Source organism: Echiichthys vipera (assembly GCF_963691815.1).
Source record: "Echiichthys vipera genome assembly, chromosome: X".
Classification (NCBI taxonomy): Eukaryota; Metazoa; Chordata; class Actinopteri; order Perciformes; family Trachinidae; genus Echiichthys; species Echiichthys vipera.
The window spans coordinates 451,116-474,249 of NC_139825.1; the positions used below are offsets into that span (position 1 = coordinate 451,116).

At 43.1% G+C, this 23,134-nt stretch overlaps 1 protein-coding gene across 1 annotated transcript in view; it reads left to right on the plus strand.

Moving 5' to 3' along the window:
- The window catches only part of LOC310965473 (dihydropyridine-sensitive L-type skeletal muscle calcium channel subunit alpha-1-like), a 293,992-nt gene that overhangs the window by 136,628 nt on the left and 134,230 nt on the right, over positions 1 to 23,134 (plus strand). The window contains exons 24-25 of the mRNA XM_083939088.1: positions 10,917 to 11,063; positions 11,286 to 11,487. Of these exons, the coding sequence (XP_083795214.1) occupies positions 10,917 to 11,063; positions 11,286 to 11,487 (349 nt within the window). The remainder of the gene's footprint in view (positions 1 to 10,916; positions 11,064 to 11,285; positions 11,488 to 23,134) is intronic.

Sequence of the window (23,134 nt, forward strand, 5' to 3'; positions counted from 1 at the left end):
AGATTCCTTACTGTGGTGCTGGAGGACAAGACAACATCATCCAGAGTAACAATGTCTTTAGCTATTGAATTTCGGAGGCCTTTGGGGCCAAGTACAATAATTTCAGTTTTGTCTGAGTTTAACATCAGGAAATTGCAGGTCATCCAGCTTTTTATTTCCTTAATGCACATTTGAAGTTTATCTAACTGATGGGTTTCTTCTGGTTTGATCGACAAATATAATTGTGTATCATCAGCATAACAATGAAAATTTATGGAGTGCTTCCTTATAATATTTCCTAAGGGAAGCATATATAAGGTGAAAAGAATCGGTCCAAGGACAGAACCCTGTGGGACTCCGTGACTAACTTTAGTGTGCATGGAGGATTTGTCATTAACATGTACAAACTGAGATCTATCTGATAAATATGACTTAAACCAGCTCAGTGCGGTTCCTTTAATTCCGATCAGATGCTCTAGTCTGTGTAGCAGGATGTGATGGTCAATAGTGTCGAAGGCAGCACTAAGATCTAGTAAGACAAGTACAGAGACAAGTCCTTTGTCTGAAGCTATTAGAAGGTCGTTAGTAATTTTCACCAGTGCTGTCTCAGTGCTATGATTTGCTCTAAATCCTGACAGGAAATCCTCAAATAACTCATTATTATGTAAAAAGTCACACAACTGATTGGCAACTAATTTCTCGAGGATCTTAGAGAGAAAAGGAAGGTTAGATATAGGTCTATAGTTGGCTAGTACCTCAGGATCAAGACTGGGCTTTTTAAGAAGAGGTTTAATTACAGCTACTTTAAAAGACATTGGTACATAACCTGCTGATAAAGACATGTTAATCATATCTAATACAGGAGTGCTAATTAAAGGTAACACTTCTTTAAGTAACCTAGTTGGAATAGAGTCTAGAAGACAAGTAGAAGGTTTTGATGCTGAAATAGTAGAGTTTAATTTGTTAAGGTCAACTGTAGAAAAGCAGTCCAAGAATATATCAGGTCGTACAGTTTGTAAGGTTCCTGGGTTTGATGAAAAAATAGTGCCAAGCGAGTTGATTTTGTCTCTAATAGTTATAATTTTGTCATTAAAGAAGGTCATGAAGTCGTTACTACTGAGGGTTATAGGAATACATGGCTCAATAGAGCTGTGGCTCTCTGTCAGCCTGGCTACAGTGCTAAAAAGAAATCTAGGATTGTTCTTATTCTCCTCTATTAAAGATGAGTAATAGGCCGCTCTGGCATTACGGAGGTCCTTCCTATAGGTTTTAAGACTTTCTTGCCAAACTAAGTGAGATTCCTCCAGTTTAGTGGAGCGCCATTTACTTTCCAACTTTCGCGATATTTGTTTTAATTCACGGGTTTGTGAGTTATACCACGGAGCTAACTTCCTCTGTTTTATTATCTTCTTTTTTAAAGGAGCAACAGAGTCAAGTGTTGTTCTTAGAGAGCCTGCAACACTTTCAACAAGGTGATCAATTTCAGAGAAACTAACGTTAGTGCAGGAGTCTTGAATATAAGGATGAGGCATTAAAGTAAATGCAGATGGAATCGCTTCCTTAAATTTAGTTATAGCACTATCAGATAAACATCTGGTGTAGACACTTTTACCCAGTGGTGAGTAGTCCTGTAATATGAATTCAAAAGTTATTAAATAATGGTCTGATAAAATTTTGCACTTTCCAAACCACACGGCGAGGACATTGATGGCATCCCTGATTGCGTCTCTGATTACATTGGGTTCTGCATAGAAAACACCATCCCCAGTAAAGAGGTCCGCTGTTACCCAAATAACAAACCCTGGGTTACCAGGTCAGGGGACCATGCAGAACTCAAGCATGTTCAGAGAGAACTAAAACACAGCGTCAGGGAGAGTAGGAAAACTACAGGATAAAACTGGAATCCAAACTGGAGAAAAATAACACCAGGAATGTATGGAGGGGGATGAGAGAGATCACTGGCTTCCAGAGGAAAGGAGTAGGGACACCTGAGGGAAATGAACAACGTGTGAACGAGTTTAACCTGTCTTGACCCAGGTTCGACCCAAGCTTCCCCAGCAGCCCCCCTGCTGCTCCTCCAAGCAACCACCTCTGGTCACAAATCCCCCACAGCTCCACACCAGCCTCACAACTCCACACCAACCCCCGCAGCAGACACCAGGTTCCATCACCTTCTGGTCCCCCTCCCCCACCCCCTGCTGGCCCCCACCACGGATCGTCTCACAACCCCCTCCCCCAGGACCCTCGCACTTCCCCCACTGCTGCCTACAAACTTCTGCAGCAGTCACCACTCTGCACTTCCTCCAACCCCCCAGTCTGGACTTAACATCACAGCCAGCCAGGTGAGGAGAGAGCTGGAGAGGCTAAATCAGAGAAAAGCTGCTGGACCGGACCTCATCAGCCCTTGCGTGCTGAAGGCCTGTGCCGGCCAGCTCTGCGGAGTTCTCCAGCACCTCTTTAACCTGAGCCTCCACCTTCAGTGAGTGCCAGTGCTCTGGAAAACATCCTGCCTTGTTCCACTGCCCCAAAAAGGACATCCTGTGGCACTGGATGACTACAGGCCAATTGCTCTGACCTCTCACATTATGAAGGTCATGGAGAGGCTGGTTCTTGCACACCTCATACCCCAAGTGTGCCCATCACAGGACCCCCTACAATTTGCATATCAGCCCCATATTGGGGTTGATGATACACTCATTTACCTGCTAAAGGAAGCCTACTCCTACCTGGATAGACCCCACACTGCTGTCAGCGTCATGTTCTTCACCTTATCCTTTAACACCATCCAGCCCAAGCTGCTGAAGGCCAAACTGGAGAACATGCGGGTGGATTCTCCTCTCGTCACATGTGTTAATGACCATCTGACAGGAAGGCCACAGTATGTGAGATTACAAAACTGTGTGTCTGACCGTCTGATCAGCAACACCGGCGCCCCCCCAGGGAACTGTGCTGTCGCCCTTCCTCTTCACCACCTACACTGCAGATTTTAAGTACTGCACTGAGTCGTGTCATCTGCAGCAATTCTCTGATGACATGGCCATTGTGGAGCGTGTAGAGGGTGAGAGGGAGGATGAGTACAGGGACCTGGTCGGCAATTTTGTCAAATGGTGTGAGGAGAACCACCTGCAGCTGAATGTGGCAAAGACAAAAGAGATGGTGGTGGAACAAGCCCCCGCCCTCTCAAGTCTGCATTGGTGGGACAGACATCAACATTGTGGACTCTTACAAGTACCTGGGTGTGGTGCTGGACGATAAACTGGGGTGGACACGCAAGCAGTCTACAAGAAGGGCCTGAGCCGGCTTTGCTTCCTGAGGAGGCTCAGGTCCTTTAATGTCTGCAACCGGATGCTTCAGATGTTTTATCAGTCTGTTGTCGCGAGCATCATCTTCTTCGCTGTGGTGTCCTGAGGTGCGGGCATCAAAGCAAAAGACGCAAACACACTGAACAAACTTTTAAAGAAGGCAGGGTCTGTTGTTGGCTCCAAGCTTGTCACCCTGGAGGAGGTGGTGCCACACAGGATGCTGATTGTATTGTACCGCTGCTATGATGACCTAATTTCCCCTTGGGATAAATAAAGTTATCTATCTATCTATACCATACTATGAGCTCTTTAATATACGAGGGAGCCTGACCAATAAGTGCTTTGTAGGTAAGGATAAGGATTATTAATTATATTCTATATTTTACAGGTAGCCAGTGCAAATAAGGAGACATATGTTCTCTTTGATTTGTTTTAGTCAGTGCACGAGCTGCAGCATTTTAAACCAATTTGAGACTCTTAACAGACTTACTGGAGCAGCCTAATAAATTGCAATAATCCAGCCTTGAAGTAACAAATGCATGGACTAGGTTTTCTGGGACACATTGTTCCTAATTTTCACAATATTACGCATGTGAAAGTATGCATTCCTTGTCATTTGTTTCATGTGATAATCGAAGGACATAACCTGATCATAAATAACACCCAGATTCATCACTGTGGACAACACAATATCATCCAGAATAACAATATTTTTAGATATTGAGTTTCGGAGGCCTTCGGGGCCAAGTACAATAACTTTAGGTTATTTACATAACCCCGGTTCTCTGAGTAATATGAGTGAGATGTCTCATTATGGGATGCACGCCTTGCTGCAGCCCTCAGAAGCATTTATCTAATTACGCCAATCCTGATTGCCTGGTGAAAGGTGTCCGTCCGCCTCAGGTAGTCCCAGCTACCTTAAATAGCTCATGCGGAACCACCTCATTCAAAATAAGCACCTCTTCTCACTCGCCCAAGCAAGAAGGGTTGTCTGGTGAGACATCTCACTCATATTACTCAGAGAACCGGGGTTATGTAAAAGTTCTCTTTCATAATATTTCGTTCGATGTCTCAAATTAAATGGAAATGGTTGCTCCTGTGTTGCCAGACAGGCTTATCTAGCGTCCACCAACCCACAGGGAAAGGCACTCTATTCCAATCAGGACAGCAACACGGCGCAGAGATGTCCAGCATAGAAACGGACAAAAGTGAGAGGCGAGGACCAGCTTGCTGCAGCACAAATGTCCTTAACAGAAACTCCCCTGAATAAGGCCCAGGATTCAGCCAAGCTCCGAGTCGAGTGCGCCCGCAGGCCCGCAGGTGGCTGCAGACCCCGACTCCTATAGGCCAAACCAATTGCCTCCACGACCCAGTGGGACAGGCGCTGCTTTGTGAAAGGTATCCCCTTATGAGGATTAGCCCAGGAGACAAACAGCTGATCGCTCCTCCTGAAACCCTTAGTCCTGTCCATGTAAGTGCGCACTGCACGGACCGGACATAACGCATGTGACCACAAGGTCAATAGGATAACATGAGCCTACAACCTAAAGTGCATGGATGTCACTAACCCGTTTAGCCGAAGCCAGAGCCAGTAACAACACCGTCTTGAAAGACGTGTGTTTCAAGTCTGCATCCTCCATTGGTTCAAACGGGGCGCCCTTAAGCCCCTCCAGAACCACAGCAAACCAGCGGGTGGTGGCTCGCTGTTTGCCTGCCAAACCCCACGTGACCAGGCAGCGATAGCCGCCAGGCACACTTTAACCGTGGAGAAGGCTTTTCGTTTGTCAGTCAGATCCTTCAAAAATGACAATATCACTCCCACTGGACACTGAAAAGGAATGTGACCGTTTCTGTGACACCACCCCTCAAACACCCTCCACTTACATACAGAGACCGAGTGGAGGAGGCTCGAGCACTTTGTATATTGGAAATCACACGTTGTGGGAGTCCCACAGCTGACAGATTGAGCCACTCAGGAGCCAAACCCACAGCACCAGGTGTTCTGGATGCGGGTGGAAGACCGTCCCTCCCCCCTGTGATAGCAGGTCCCTGCGCAGCGGGAGCTGACAGGGCTGTGTGCACAGTAACTGATAAATCTCCGCTAGCCAATGCAGAGCCACCAGAATCAGCATGTGGCCGTGGTCCCTTACTCTAGATAAAGTGGGGGGTATCAAGGCCATGGGAGGGAACGCGTAAAGAAGCTCGCTGCCAGGCGTGCGCTAGTGCGTCTACGCCGAGGGGAGCGTCCATGCTGCGCAGAGACTAAAACAGCGCGCACTGCGCATTTCTTCTCGATGCAAACAGGTCCAGCGCCATAACGGGCCCAGATCTGTTCCTCAATCTCTGGGTGCAGAGTCCATTCCCCGTATACTGGCGCTTACCTGGACAACAGGTCCGCACCCATGTTCAGAGCTCCCGGGATGTGCGTTGCTCTCAGAGAGAGGAGACGACCACAGCTCCACAGGATCAGTCTGCGTGCCAGCATGTGCAACTGACGAGAGCGTAACCCCCCTTGACTGTTGATATACGCCACCGTCGTCATATTAGGGGACCAGAAAATACCTGGAGTAAAAACCGCTCTGACACTGTGCGGGAGGAACGACACAGATTGCTCCTTTGTTTAACAGTGAGAGGATTTCCTGGCTGGGGCTCCGGGAGGACACTGCTGACAGCTGGGGGGTGAAGGTGCGCTGCAACAAGTGGCTCCATTGGAGGCATACGGAGCAGACCCAGGCTCTCCATCACCTCACAGTCGAGGGACGAGGCCCCGGGAATCGGGCTTCGGCTGCTGTAGGGGCGGTCTCTCCATGAGCCCGCCACCTCCTCCAGCAGCTCCGGGAAGACGGGGAGAAGTTGCTTCGTGGAGGGCAGGAAAGCACCAAGTTTGATCTAGTGTGACCGACGAGAAGTAGAAAAATATCCAAAGCTAGCAGCGCCCGGCGACAGAAGCTAAATAAGATCTGTCCCTGGACGTGAGATATGCTCGGAGTGAGAAGAGGTGTTTGAATGAGGTGGTTCCGGTACCTTTCACCATCAGAATTGGCGTAATGAGATAAATGCTTCTGAGGGCTGCAGCGAGGCGTGCATCGACTGAAATATTATGAAAGAGAACTTCAATTTTATCTAAGTTTAACATTAGAAAATTGCAGGTCATCCAGGTTTTTATTTCCTTAATGCAAATTTTAAGTTTAGCTAACTGATCAGTTTCTTCTGGTTTGATCGATAAATATAATTGTGTATCATCAGCATAACAATTAAAGAACCATGTGTAACTCTGTGACTAACTTAAGTGTACATGGAGGATTTTTCATTAACATGTACAAACTGAGATCTGATAAATAGACTGAAAACCATCTTAATGTGGTTCCTTTAATGCCATTTGGATGCTCCAGTCTCTGTAACAGGATGAAATGGTCAATAAGGCAGCATTAAGATCTAGTAAAACAAGTACAGAGACAAGTCCTTCGTCTGAAACTATTGAAAGTTCATTAGTCATTTTTACCAGTGCTATGATTCATTCTAGATCCTGACTGACTCATTATGTAAAAAGTCACACAGCTGATTGACGACTAATTTTTCGAGGATCTTAGAGAGAATAGGAAGGTTAGATAAAGGTCTATAGTTTGCTAGTACCTCTAGATCAGGGGTGGCCAACCAGTCAGAGCCTAAGAGCCACATTTTTTTACTGTGTTACCGCAAAGAGCCACATCATACACATGGGCACACATGAACATCGCCTCATCCCTTCCTCACACACACACAGACCTCTGCTTAGCCAGATTTATTGTAAATGTCACACACCAACATGATAATGACAGAATTTGACTTCTATAGCCCACGGGCCAGTCATTTTCAACATTGAACATTGTGTGCACTGTCTCACACACACAAACTCTCAGTTCAACCAAGTCCACAAACAAAAATATAATAATTAAAATATATTTTTTCTCTTACTGTGCATGGTGCTTAGTGGGACTTCTGGCATTCCTTGCCTTGAACAATCCTCTTCAGATCTGGCTTGTATTCAGTTGTTGCCACTCGAAGCAATTCTTTCACATGGGTGTCAGTCAGAACAGATCGATGCTTTGATTTCACGTGTTTCAGGGTAGAAAACACAGACTCGCAGACGTATGTTGACCCAAATATTGACAGTATCTTAAGTGCAGCCCGTTTGACATTGGGGTATTTTTCCATTGGCACACTTTTCCAGAACTCAATGACCCCTTCCCTTAAAGCAGGTTTCAGTTGGTCCTCCTCACAAAGATCGATAATCTCCAACTCAGCCGCAGCCTCATCTGTGACTAGCGGGGCTTTCAAACAGTGCGTCTCCACATTAAATGGGTCAACGAGGAATGCAATCTGTGGCCTTTTCAGTTGTAGATCACGGAACCGGGTCACGAAGCTTTCGTGCAGGTTTTCAACCAGTGTTGCATATCTAGCTCTTTTCTTATTCAGGGCGACGCTGGTGCCCGTGGCTTTTAGTAGAGTGGGAAAATGCGTTAAATCTCCCTTTTGAATATGTGCCTTGAACAGCATCAGTTTGTTGACAAACGCAAACACACTTTGCACCAGGTCAGGCAGCATTTTTAACTTACCCTGCAGGGTCAGGTTCAGTCTGTCCAAGTGACACAGCATGTCAACCAAAAAGGCCAAATCCATAATCCACTCGTGGTCCGAGAGCTCGGGATAGTCCTTGTCCTTCTTTTCCATGAACAGTTTCACGGCATCCAAAAGCTCAAAGAAGCGAGAAAGTACCTTGCCTTTCGATAGCCACCTCACAGTGCAGTGCAGCGGCAGGTCACCTGGAAGCTCTTGGTCCAGGTCAGCGATAAGATTCTTGAATTGCCTGTGGTTAAGCGCATGTGTACGGATGTAGTTGACGATTTCCATCACAGGCTTCACGACGTTGTCTAAATTCAATGATTTAGACACGAGTTGCTCCCTGTGGATGAGGCAGTGGAAATTCCAAAACTCGGGAAATGTTTGGTCAGCTTTGCACAGCCCCACAAGCCCGTTCACAGACCCGATCATGGCTGGCGCTCCATCCGTGGCTATTGCAGTTAGTTTCTGTATGGGCAGATTTGCTTTCGCAAATACAGCCATCATTGTTTCTTTCACATCTATGCCACGGGTTCTGTCTTTTAATGGCACAATATCAAGGAGTTCTTCTTTGATCACACAATCGTTTGACACAGATCGTGCAAATATTGCCAATTGAGGCTTGTCTTGTATGTCACAACTCTCATCCAATGCGACACTAAAATACTCACATGCTTGAAGGGCAGAGTGCAACTGTGATTCAATAGTCGTGTTAATGTCCGATATTCTGTGTTCAACAGTGTGGCGGGACAGCTGGACTTCTGATACCATTCGTTTTAGCTTGTCGTTTTCAGGAGACAAGATTTCAACAACGTCACTGAGGCACTTTTTAACGAACTCCCCTTCATTGTATGGCTTTTTAGCCCGCGCAATGTTCCAAGCCAGTTGATACGATGCAAGCGTTACGGTCTCTGAGGACTTCGTAAATTTGTGGAAAAACTGTTTCTGCTTTTCTGCCTGGCTTTTCAAAGTGACCAACTTGTGCTTAGGAAGTTCAGTTCCTTTTGGAAATTCCTGGTCGATGTTAGCATGGAGTGAGCTGAAATGGCGCTGAAGATTTGACGCTTTGAAATGCGCTAATGACGCCTGGCATATAAGGCAGAATGGCTTGCCATTACGCTCAACAAAAAAATATAAACTCTCCCATTCTGTTAAAAACGTCCTGTGTTCATCTTCATATTTTCGTTTGGCTGTGCATTTTTTCCCTGCCATTTTGAAGGCGAACTTGACACAATTTGTTTACTCAAAAGATTTTGTCCCTACTGGGAAACTTTGCCGTATTTTCATCTAACGCGCATGCGCGTTTGGCGAAAGTACCGTATTGAACTCAAGCGAAGCGAACACGCACATTAGAAAAAACACAAACCCAAACTTCGATATGAACGTTAGAGCCGCATGAAACCAGGCAAAGAGCCGCATGCGGCTCGGGAGCCGCGGGTTGGCCAGGCCTGCTCTAGATCAAGACTGGGCTGAAGTTATTACTACAGAGGGTTATATTCTGTACTCTGCACCTGTGATGTTGCATTTCAATTGTTGAAAAGAAAATAAGTTTACCTTAATAGTCAAACATCCATAGATGACCAGAATAACAAAACATCCGTCTGTGTGACAAAATCGAACATAACATATACAGTAAAGTTAAAGTGAAATTCCGATGTAAAATCATGCCAGGCTCTTTTTAGGAAAATACACTCATCAAATAACCGATCTAGACAATTTTTTTTTGTACACTAACAACTAACGGAGAAATCCATGACAGACAGCAAAATGCGGCTAACACGGATTAGCTTTTTTTTAACAACTAGTACTGCTCCAAATAACACCAAACCTCTGCAATAACATGAAAAGAGTCTTTACACATTAACCAAAGCACCAACAATGTAGTTAGTTAACACAGAGTTTATTATAATATTGTTTTTAAAGACTTACCTATTGGGCCCGGTACCAGCTGCTCCATTCAAGTCAATTAACAAATACAATTCAAAAGAAAGGAGCCCATTGATGATTTATTCCAGAAAAACAAGTAAAAGTAGTGGTTTGTGGCAGACACGGTAATCCCTCTGCCTTATCGTCTCGATCGGTTTATCAGAGCACGGTCATCATACCGCAATGGCAGCCTATGAAAAGTTTCTGGGTTGTAAGTTTTATTTATGTTTCGCAGCCGAGAAAGATACAAACATGAACCATTCTGTCTCTCTTTACTAATAGTTGCTAGGCTTTACTCGTGCCTGCACTCAATGTGCGTCTTCTGGCAACACACGGCCCCTGACCCCTGCTCCCTGCCCCATGACCCATGAGATCTCCTTAATGTTTTGGTGCTGCAGGGAGAACTGTGTGGGACATTTCACAAAACTGCCACAAACCACAACGTTTACATGTTTTGCTGGAATAAATCATCAATGGACTCCTTCCTTTTGAATTGCATTTGGTTATTGACTTGAATGGAGCAGCTGGTACTGGGCCAGTAGGTAGGTCTTTCAATACACTCTTTTAATAAACTCTGTGTTCACATACTACGTTGTTGGTGCTTTGTTTATTGTTTAGGGCCTCTTATTATGCTACTGCAGAGGTTTGGTGTTATTTGGAGCAGTATTAGTGGTTAAAAAAGACGAAAGATTTTTACTGCCTTCAACTTACTGCCCCGAGCTCATCAATGTTAGCGACTCTCTTAAAAGTCTATGTTAATAGTTCATTCATGAAAAAGAAATGTCTCGATGGCTTATTTGATGACCAAATTTGCTTAAAAAGACTATTGGATGATTTTACACCAGAATTTCACTTTAAGTCTAAAAATACTAATATTGAGAGTTTCTTGTCATCCATGTTCATTCTCAGGTCATTTACAACTTTAACAAGCGCTGTCTTAGTGCTATGGTGGGTGCAGATGTCAGGTTGAAACCTCTCATTTGAATTTGATTCAAGTGATTTAGATAAAGGGAAGGTTACATCTAGGTCTATAGTTGGCATAAAAAAACTTAAATAAACCTAAACTCATTAATCTGCCTGTCTCTCTTTGCATTCCACTATGTGACTCAGAGGCTGGTATATAAAGTATCAGGAAGAGGCACTTCATGAAGTGGAGGTCCATAAGAGGGAATGGACCAACTCCGAACTAAACTTTGACAACATCCTCAACGGCATGCTGACTCTCTTCACCATTTCTACCTTTGAAGGATGGCCAAAGTGAGTCATGATCTGTTTTGTGCCAATTCTTTAATGGTTTCTACTAATTTCAGCAATTCATGCTTAAAGTTCAGTAATCTACTTTAAGCAGCACCTACTCACTGTAATTTTGTCAATGGTGTATCTGCAATTGACTTTTAATGCATTTTTAAAAATCTTTTTTTAAATTTGTATATTAGATGTGTGTTGATTTGTGTGTGACATTTTATTTTACTTACCTAGGATACTATATAAGGCCATTGATTCAAACTTAGAAGATAAAGGTCCAGTTTACAACAACCGAGTGGCCATATCAATCTTCTTTATCATCTACCTCATCCTTATCGCCTTCTTCATGATGAATATATTTGTGGGCTTCGTCATCGTCACCTTCCAGGAGCAAGGAGAGCAGGAGTATAAGAACTGTGAGCTGGACAAAAACCAGGTATGTTAAAAGCGACAGGGAGTGAAAATTTCACTGTTGCCATAGACTGTCTAAAATTTGGACGTAGTCTCTATGACATCACCCATTTCCAAAGAGCCAAATTAAGCTGAATGTCGGTGGCCCCTGGTGACTCTGGCTGTCACAATCTTGACAGTGCCTGCATCTGCCTGCTCCAAGCTAATCCAAAAATGAGCAAAGAGGTGGAGCGTGGTGGAGCTGAAGAGGGACAAATAAAGCCTGTCTCAAAGCTACTGACCTAGCAAAGGCTAACAAGCTGGGCTTAGAAGCTACCTAGATTACTTTGCCTAGGTCACTGGTTCTCAAACTTTGAACATGACGTACCACCTCAGTTAAAATCAGGCTCTCTCAAGTACCACCACTAAGACCAACGTTGAAATACAGCAGCATAGGCCGACACTGTTACACTACGGGCAGGAAGCTTTATTCCTATTCAGATGATTATTTATTGTTGACTGTCTTCAGCCACAGCCACGCATTAGAAAAGAGTTAGCATCAGAAGTGACATGTTAGTGTTTTCAAACCAATCATTTTACCTCTGCTTACCATCTTGCCATCACAGTTTAGCTTGTAATTCGGCTTGAATTACATGACTGAACTATATGATCAAAAATACCAAGAGGTGTCATTGATTTCCTACCTTCCACTTACCTATAGCATTTTTAAAAAGTGGTTGAGACACTGTAGGTAACCTATCACAGCTAGGGTTGCAAAGGGGCGGTAAATGTTTTGGTAAATTGCTGGGAACTTTCCAGAAACAAAAATATGACAGGAAATGCTAAACTAATTTTTAAATGACATTTCAAGGGTTATAAAGTTTAAGTATAATATTAATTTAGTAATGAATGTTTCATTTTGGCGACACAATGACCTGTTGGTTAGCACTATCTTTTCACAGCAAGAGGGTTACTGGTTTGAATCCGGGATGGGGCCCCTCTGTGTGGAGTTTGCATGTTCTCTCCATGTCTGCGTGGGTTCTCTCCGGGTTCTCTGGCTTCCTCCCACAGTCCAAAGACGTCCTTGTATTAGGTTAATTGATGACTCAAAAGTTCCTGTAGGTGTGAATGTGAATGGTGGTCTGTCTCTGTTTGTCTCTATGTGCTCTGCAATAGACTGGCATCCTGTCCAGGGTGTACCCCACCTCGTGCCGATGTCAGCTGGGATCATCTCAAGCCCCCCTGCGACTGGAGGGGACCAAGCAAATCATTTTTAATCTCAATAAGTAATTTTTTTGTAATTTGGGCTTTAACTAGTGTTCAAGCAATTACTTTCGTAATAGCTAATGGGCCAATGATTTGCACAAACAAGCCATTGGAGAATTCTTATTTGAAATCATGGATAAACAACAATGAACATTGTTGAACAAAGTTCTAACTGATCAACACTAGCCATTTATGATGAAACTGTTATTTGTCTGGAATGCCAATCACCCACAAAAACTTCATGCCCTATGCAAAATATGTTTTATTTAAACAGTTGTGTATGAACTCAGAAGTTGAAACAACAGCATATTTACATAAATAAAAATAAGTATGTATACTGTAAATTAAATTCACATTTTAAATGACAGAAGTAATACTATTAGGAATTCCCTATAGTGCTGCCAAACAAATTTACTGTCATCAGGAATTGCCTGCAGGCCAGAAGGATAATGTTAACATTTTAAATATTATAATTTTACAACAGTTGCTTATTAAGATAACATATTACATAAAATATCTAAACAAAACATTAAAGCTATTCACCTACGGTCTAAAAAGACTTTCATTTTACATTTAGCCTACTTCATCTAAGAGCAAATGCCATTTATTATTGTCAGACTAGCTACTCAACATTACAAAATGATTAGCTGCCACATCTGAAAAAAGTCAACAGGCGTAGGGTAGCCTACTTAAATTTGTTGCATGTTTGTTTTTAGAAAAAACACTTTGATTGTTTTTTGTTTCTTCATTTTTGTTTCTTCACTGAATTGTAATCAACAGCTCTGTCATAGTAGACAGTGGTCTGGTCACAGCAACAAGAGGCATAGGCACAGCTACCAGTTCCTCTTTAGGACCCTGGGGCGTGAGAGACATGGCTTCTTCTTCTTTTTTTTTCTTATGGTGTGTTCAATTTACAGTGAAAGTAAGAACTTTGAGTTCGGAACAACGTAACCCCGAATTTGAGTGCTCTCAGCGCTTCCCGGCGCAAATCACAAAACATGCAACTACCGTTTACATGAGAAGCAAATAGCATGAATTCAATGTCTGGCTGGTGAGTTTAATCCAACTTTTAGAGTTGGAGATCCGAGATCCACGAGCATGGGGGGTTCTGATTAAAATTCTGACTTGGAGCTCGGAAATTTTAACATTCGTGCACAACTTGAACGCATCATTAACTAACTAACGTCTAACTAACGGAACATTAATCCTCCGATTTACCGGCAATGTTCGTCACCTTATGTAGGGAAAGTGGGGGGGTCACTGTGAATCTGAGGGGGTCATGTCCCTCTGTCTCCAGTGCCATCTGCGTGCATGCCTTCAAGTACCACCAGAGAGAGCTTGAGTACCACCAGTTGTACAAGTACCACAGTTTGAGAACCGGTGGCCTAGAGCATAGGAATAGTTATGGTGGAAGCCTGTAGACAGATTTACTCTGTATCAACAATAAGTGCAAACTGCAAACCCCAGTGCTGCCATTGATCCTGAATTAAAGTTGCTTCATATTTCCTGCTAACTGAAGGTCTCCACCCCATCCCCCCAACAGTTACCACCACACTTCAGTCTAATTCTGTGCGAAACACCTCACTCATTACATATCTAACGGACAAGTCAAAGCATATCTGAATTAAGATTACACTAGTGCATCCACATTAAGACAATATTAATAATAATAATGGCACTGATTAAACTAATGTTTAGATAAAATTTCCCCACACATCACCATTGCAGACAGTGCACATTAATGGATATGACACTGATAGAAGTTACTGGGGACAGAAATGTTTATGTAATGTTCAACAGCAATGTGCAAGATTATTATCTTTCACTTGCCAAAAAAACTGTAGAACATTCTTGAATGGTCCTTTAGTACAGTAGTAAACACACAACAAGCCATTAGTTGCATGTAAAATTCACCAAAGGGCACCAACACGTGTCCACCGCAGGAAGTGCGCACGTATGCTGGTGAGCCTTTTTCACCAGTGAAGAGGTGCCAGGACAGGATGTCAGGAATGTTAAGCCTTTTCAAAGCACTTCATTATTATGGAGTGATTGCTACTGGTCGATAGTCGTTTAGGCTGGTAACCGTGTTTTTTTTGGAATATGGGATGATAACTTAGGTTTTGAAGCATGATGGCACAGCATCTTGACTCAGGGAGATATGTTAAATATGTCTGTTAAGACATGAGTCAGCCGGTCCACACACCCATTGAGCACAGACCCTGGTATCATGTTAGGACCTACAGCTTTCTGTGGGTTGATTATTTATACATTTATATTTTATTTGATAGGGACAGTGCACATTAATAAACATTTCTGTTAATACCAGATTTAGCCAGAATACTAGTTTTCATCTGCAGTCCCTGGCCAGATGTTACAATAGGTTCCCTAAAAGGCAAAAAAAGAAGGGTTAAAAAAACAACACATTAACTAAGAACACAAAACATTAATCATAACCAAATAACCTGTAAATATTCAATAGTTCACGGCATAAAATACATAAAGCATGCAGGACAAACTAAAGTCAGTATCAGACATAAAAAAAAGAAAAACAACAACATGTCTATGATTTTCCTCAGGGTCTGTTGGACAACAGCCGGGGTCAAGACTTAGCTCCTGGCCGTTGTGCTGTGGCGTGCCTTTTGTTGCTGGTCTAATGTTCAGTGCTAGTTCTATGGTCTGTAACTGTCGGAATTCCCTGCCATATTCTCTTGGTGGTCTTTGAAGTGACTGATTGACAGATGACAGATTTAAAGCTAGGTCTCAGCACGGTGCAAACCTAAGTTGTCATCCATGGTTTCTAATTTGCCCGCAATGTGATTGTTTATGGGACGCCATACATTTTGGAATGTAGCCCGAAACAGCCTCAGCATTCTCATTGACATCTGTGTTCTGATCTTTGGCGGCACTCTCTGGAAACAAACCAGTCAGTACAGTCGGCGCAGTCCTGTAATGATGACATGGCTTCCATATGGTCAGATGAGCCAGGCAGGGGCAGCATACTGCCTTAAATGCTTCTTTGCTGTTGGTATAAGCATATTCCAGTAAGTTGGCTCTCCTTGTTGCTACAAGTCCACATATTGCTAGGCTAGAACTTTCTTTAAGTTTGCCTGGTGAAAGTCACCAGCAACAATGCATATTCTCTTGGGGTAAATGGTTTGCTGATCATTGATTGAAGCTGTAAAGGATGTTTAAAGGATGTATGTAAACAGTAGTGATCACTATGACAGAGAATTCCCTGAGGATATACTGTAGAATGAATGGCATTTAATCGTAAAAAGTTCAATGTCCAAGAACAATGTCACTATTTGCCACTCAGAGCCACACACCTATGTGCACAGAAAGTGGTTAGCCCCTCCATGCTTTTGGTGTCATTCAGCCAGGTATCAGTGAACATTAGCGCACAAAAGTCTCTTATCTCCGGGTTTGTTGTCAAGTCTGAGGTAGCCCAGTTTGTTCTCCCATAAGCCCTCACCAGCGATATTGACGGTAGCGGTGTTCTGCATGTGTGGGCCTCTACGATAACTGTAGCAGGGTAAGCTCCTCTAATAAATTCACTGTGATTTGATCTGGGGTACATGTTTTGCCCGTGTGCAGCAACAGCATGCTCTGATTTCAGCTCCAGGCTGCAAAATGATGTTGACGTGTTGCTTGTGTTCCTGCAGGGCTCATCGGGGTTCCGCTACGTTCAAAGTTTGTGCTGAGCCCGAACGCACCCCACTGGCACAGAGCAACAAATTGGTTTCATTTGCTGCTTGGTAACTTTGAAATTATACAATGTTTTTAAAATCATGTGGCTGAAATCAGTGGAAAGTTTAGTGATGGTGAATCTCAGTTATTCAACCATGTAGTAACGTTAGTCCGTTAAAGCCGGTAAAACCTACCGTTAGCTTTTAAATTCTGGCGATCACATTTTAGCTTCAGATGTAATATAAAGAGGTATTCAAATGTGAAGATTGACTGAATAAAACCTCTAAGTATCATAAACGTGAATCACAGATATTAGTTTCTGACATAATCCGTTTTTGATTATGCAAACCAGCGCGATGCTAAACTGCCGGGTTTTGACGTCAGCCCTGGCACACTTACTGCTCACAAATAATAAGGGTGGAAATAATAATAATAATGTAAACAGTGAATGATATTTTGTAGGAAACTGTTATGGTACTTGGACTGTGGGTGACAGAGTTGTATGAATGAGAAAGACCAGGTGGACCCGGTTTTGTGCACATAAAGTTAGTTCAGCATCCAGTGGCTGGGCATGGACATGTTACTTGACGAGCATACACATTTTGCTTCACGTGCACGCGCACATACCGCAAAATTTTCGCTCCCCTGCCTGCCTCAGCCCAAATTTTGTCCAGAAAAATCCTCTCTCCTCACTCCTCCATGCCTTGTGCATACTAAATTCCTCAAACATGTGTTCATGAAATGAAATATAATGGCCAAAATTTAAAAAAATGACTCACATTCTTTATCAGAGCACTGATTCCATCAAATTTCATAAACAACAAAGCAACTTTATCCCGCCTGAGCGCAATCACCACAGAACTTTAACACTTCTGACTGTCTGATAATTTCACCAAAAACTATAGGTCCTGGCACTTTTGAGCTAACCCTAACCCTAATAATAATTAAAGCAGTGAATATAATATAACAATATAATAATAGAAATTATACAAGAAATGATAAAATAAGTACATTTTATGACTTTGGAAACTTGTGTGAAATAAGTATGCACAATAATTTGGGGTTAGTTGCTTGCATTAATGTGATACAGATGGAGAGAGAAGGGGGGGGGGGGTAAAAGCCTTGAGAGATAAAAGCTCAGTTTCATGCCCAGCAGGTACCCCAGCAGGCGAGGCTTATAGTAGCATAACAAAGGGCTGGTCCAAGGCAATCCTGAGCCGGTCCTAACTATAAGCTTTATCAAGCTTGACATTTTATTCTACTCATAAATGTCAAAGTGGTGTCTGCTTCCCAAACCAAAACTGTCAGCTTGGTATCTTAAGGCTCTGATTCCCATTCTACTTTTGAGACACTTAGTACCACAAGTCACCCTGCATTCTGAGATTGCAGTATTTTAGTAGTAGTAGTAGTATTTTACCTTACCTTGCTTACTTACTTACAGGAAGGCGGTGCAGTGAAGCTTATAGAAAAGACATATGATCTATTTTCCTTGTTCTTGTCAGTACACATGCTGCAGTATTCTGGATCAAAGAAAGATACTTAAGGAACTTCTTGGAGCAGCCTGATAATAAGGAGATGCAATAATCCAACCTAGAAGAAACAAATGCATGGATTAACTCTGCTGCATGTTGTTGAGATACGGTATACTTGAGTTTGTTTGTTTTTTTGCAATATTATGCCGGTGAAAAGAGGCAGTCCTTGTTGTTTGTTTTATGTGGGAACTAAAGGTTCTCCATGTAACTTTAAAAAAATCCCTTGATAATGGCGACACTGGTGGCCTGATGAACTGGAATCAGCATCCTGTTGCTCGCGCCAACTTGCTTGCACACTCCAGAGCCGTAGGCAAGTTTCGGTCAAAACAGGGAGACTCAACATAATTACCTGGCATCATGTTGGTATAATCCTGTAAAATGAATTACAATCATATTCAGAATGTAAGCTTGCTGTTTGCAAATTACTCCATTAGCCAATGCCACGAAGCAAACGACTTATACCAAGTGGAGACCAATTGAGCTAATTGCATGCTTGAAGTTTAGCAAACCAGTTGATTTCTTCATTTAAATTAATTAAATCAACAGGTAACAGAAGAGGAGTTATACAGAAAAACACAATAAAAATTAACAGCACATCTTTAATAGTACAACAATACTGGAGAGTAGTTTGTAGACTTCTAAACATTAGATCTTTGTCATCTAAAGCTCACTCATCTTCAACCGCTTATCCAGGATCGGGTGGCGGGAGCAGCAGCTCTAGGAGACCCCAAACTTACCTTTCCCGGGTCACATTAACCAGCTCTTACTGGGGGATCCCAAGGCCTTCCCAGGCAAGTGTGGAGACAATTTCTGCATCCAGCCCTCTAAAGCTGTATTAGTAAATTATTTGATATCAGATAATCATATTGATTTATCCTGTGTTACTGAAACCTGGCTGTGTGATGAAGAATATGTTGGCCCAAGTGAACCCACTCCTCCCAGTCATATTTATACTCCTCGAGGCATTGGCAGATGGTTACAACTATTTATGACGCTGGCCTATTAATCAGCCCCAAACCTAAACTAAATTATACCTTATTTGAAAGTCTTTTTCTTAGTCTTTCACACCCAACCTGCAAAACAATACAGAACTACATGTACTAACGGCCTTAGGCCCCAAGCAGTTGCCTGCCTTGCCTACTGGCAAGCAGCGTCTATGGCCATAGGTAGCACCTCAGATACAGCCACACACAAGCTGCAGGTTTGGTGATCGGATCCTAGACTGCCTCTCATCCATTCTGGATCAGTAAACTTTCTGTTAGACCATGTTAGATTGGTTTGTGATTGTTTTTTTGGAGGTGGTACTGACGCTAACCAAAGGCTAACGCCATCCATGTCAAAATCTCCCAGCACCAGGCAGAGGGAATGGGCTGTAGTTCTAGGTAACTAGCATTAGATTAGCCACTACCCATATAGCTAACTTACTGTAGCTAACGTTACGTTGCAAATTGAATTGTGGCGCCATTGTTTGTGGACAGTTGATCACTGTTTAACAATTCTGTACAGTTTAGCCACCAAGCATTTGCCTTTAGCTTGTCATTGTAGTAAACTGAAGGGAATATCCCAATAATGTTTGCCTATTGTTGGAAACATTAGGGATGATGTAGGTACACAACTAAAAGAAATATATAACATAGGAATAGTTGTTTAGACATTTTAACTAGGAGTCCAAGATAGTGATATGAAATAAGGATGGACTTTGGGAGAACTGAATACAATTATTTCCTATTTATTTTTATTTTACTGGATACGGTTTTGTGATTTCTAGCACTTTTTGATTGGCAGGATAAATTTGTGTGTCATCTGCGTAACAATGATACTGCATTTTATCCTTGTTGATGCAGGCCATTTTCATTCCTAGGGCATCACATACCGTCATTTTTTCACAGCCCTTGGTGTTTGCTAAAAAAACACACCACAAGAAGGTAGATTAGGGTGGTGCATAGGTAAAAAAAAAGAAACTCCAGACTTTCATGCAGGAGACTGGAGTAGGCTGTCCCGTTCATGTTGCCTTGACCTAACCACATAGTTTAATGTGTGTTAACCGTGTTCAAAACACTGACCTGGAGCAAATTTTGACACAAGGCTACCTGGTGCAGCGACAGGGAGCACAGGGCTACCAAGGGCATTGACAAGTTACGCCAAATGGTCCTGACAAAATGGCATGATGTGACCAGGTTGGTTTATGATATGTCCCAGCGGTAGCATATAAAGAAAGAAAGCATGCCTTTATTAGTACCGTGAGGGGAAATTTACTTTTCAGTCTTTGTTTTTTGTTTTTGTTTTGAACACACACACACACACACACACACACAGCCCACTGTCCCATAGACCCCCAGAGACGCTGAGCATCCGATGGGTGGGACAAAGCCCAGCATTCATCCAATGAGCGTCTAGTTTGGGTGCAGTGGAACAGCCCGCTCTACGCTTCCCCACTGAAGTCAGTAGAAGCTGAGCGTCCAACTGTGTAAAGCTTTGTGGCACTACAGGGGGTTAATGAGAAGGCAGTTGCGGCGGTTACCTGGGATAAGTAGCTAATTCTGAACAAAAGATGAAGGCTTTATAGCACGTATTTAGTCAATGACATGTACACACAGCAGTACATATTTCACCACTTTTTTGCTTGTTTGCAGCAACATTTCAGAACAAAAGGTTGACTTGTCCTGTGTTTTGAGTTACACAAATTCATAATTATAAATTTCCATCACAATACTCCCCTTGTGAACATTTCTGGCTCAAAAATATAATATCCTCAATAGCATTTAGTTTATTAAAAGGGAAGAGCGTATGAATATATATATATATATATATATATATATATATATATATATATATATATATATATATATATTAGTGGTGGGACAGGATTAAAAAAATATCGAATTCATTAGAGGCTTTGTAATGAATCTTGATTAATCGCATATCAATATTTGACACCAGTAGCAGCATTTTTCAATTTAAACGGATTTTGATATATGGCTTAATATATTATAAAAACGGAAACAGTGCATAGTACGGTATATTCCAGAAAATTGGAAACCTTACATTGCAAAAATATTTAGAAAATCATATATCATTGGCATGAAATAAACATTTTAACAGAGTGCTTTTTCTTCCATGTTTTCAAAGACACAGAAAAAAAGATTATCCCTCATCTAATGACAGTCCCTCAGGAGCATTGGGGTGGAGCGGAGGCTGAAGAGCTCCGGTGGGAGGTGAATATTTAAACAGATATATTATCTCCACCCCTGTGCCTGAAACACCTCCCTAGGAAAGGGCCCAGGAAGCATCCTTATTAGATGCCCAAACCACCTCAACTGGCTCATCTCAACACAAAGGAGCAGCAGCTCTACTCCGAGTTCCTTATGGATGGCTAAACTTCTCACCCTATCTCTAAGGGAGATTCCAGCCACCCTCCTGAGAAAACCCATTCCAGCCACTTGTACCCACGACCTTGTTCTTTCGGTCATGACCAAGCTTTCATGACCATAGGTGAGGGTAGGAGTGAAGATTAACCGGTAGATCAAGGGCTTTGCCTTCCGGCTCAGCTCTCTTTTAATCACAATGGTGCGGTAGAGCAACTGCACTTCAATTCTCCAAATTTGCCAAACTCACGCTCCATCTTCCGGTTCCGGGTCGCTGCTCGTGTGGTCGACCGGTCGACACTGGAGCACAGAGCAACTTTGAGCGTTATTTAGCATTTATTACGTTTTTCTACTTATTTTATGTATATATATTGTTACTTTTTAGTTTACCCTCTGCATGCCACACACGCCGATTGTGTTTTCTAACTTTCTAACTACGTTACATAGACGTAGCGGACTTTTTTTTCCTGCCCGTCCCCTTGAGACGCTCTCTTTGTTTACCTTCCTGTTAACCCCGTGACTGCCGGACAACGCGGAAGTTATTCTCCTGTTTTTCTTTTCCTTTTCACCCGGGACTTTAATTCTCCGTTCAGCATGGATATACCCGTGTTTTTCATGGCCATTCTTCAAGTGTGGTTTCTCCTGGAGTTTGTGACGAAACAACGACCAGCGGAGCACGTACTCCAGAGAGACCCTACTACAGCTCGGACTCCATCCTCTACACGCCTTCGCCGTAGACTCGCTACCGAAGGAATTACTGCGGAGTAACTCAACCAGTCATGACAAGTCCACACACAAGAACAATAAGGTAACCAGAAGGGGGAAGAGAAAGAGCGGAATCAGGGCCAGGCTCAAACGGGAGACTTGTAAACAACGGCCGCTTCCATCTATCGTCCTAGCTAATGTTAGATCCCTCCGGAACAAAACGGACGAGCTACAAGCTAACGTTAACCACATGCATGAGTACAGGACTGCCTCGGTTCTTGCTTTCACTGAGACGTGGTTAAATAAGAACGACGATGACCATGCCCTGCACGTTGATGGCTTCGGCCCCCCTCTAAGACTTGATCGAGACAGTGAGCTCACCGGTAAACAACATGGCGGCGGCGTGTGTCTGTATGTAAACACACGCTGGTGCTCAACGATCGTCGTGAGGGAGAAACTGTGCACCCCGGACATTGAGCTTCTGGCTGTCTCCCTTCGTCCTTTCTACCTATCCAGAGAGTTTCCTCAGCTCTTTGTCATCCTGGTTTACATCCACCCCAGAGCCAACGCAGTCACAGCCACTGAACACATCACAGACTCCTTAAACAAACTGGACCACATTTCACCGGACTCTCCCAAATTCATCTTGGGTGATTTCAACCACTGCTCCCTGGACAAATCATTAAAAGGTTATCAACAGTATATCACATGCCACACGCCAGGAGAAGACACTGGACAAGTGCTATGGTTCAGTACCCGACGCATACAGATCTGTCGCCCTCCCCCCTCTGGGCTCTGCTGATCACCATGCCATCCTGCTTGCTCCGGCTTACATCTCTGTCATGAGAAGGGTGAAGAAAGTTGTCAAGAACAACAAGCAGTGGACCAACGAAAGCATCATCACACTCCAAGGATGCTTTGAATCCACTGACTGGGACAACCTCCTGGTCCCCTCTGATGACATTAATGAACATGTGGACACCGTGTCATCGTACATTTCCTTCTGTGTGGACAACATCATCCCCTCCAAAACGGTCACTATCTACCCCAACAACAAACCCTGGATCACCAAAGAACTCAAGGAGATCCTCAATAAGAAGAAAAGGGTCTTCTTCACCGGCTCTGAAATGGAGAAAAA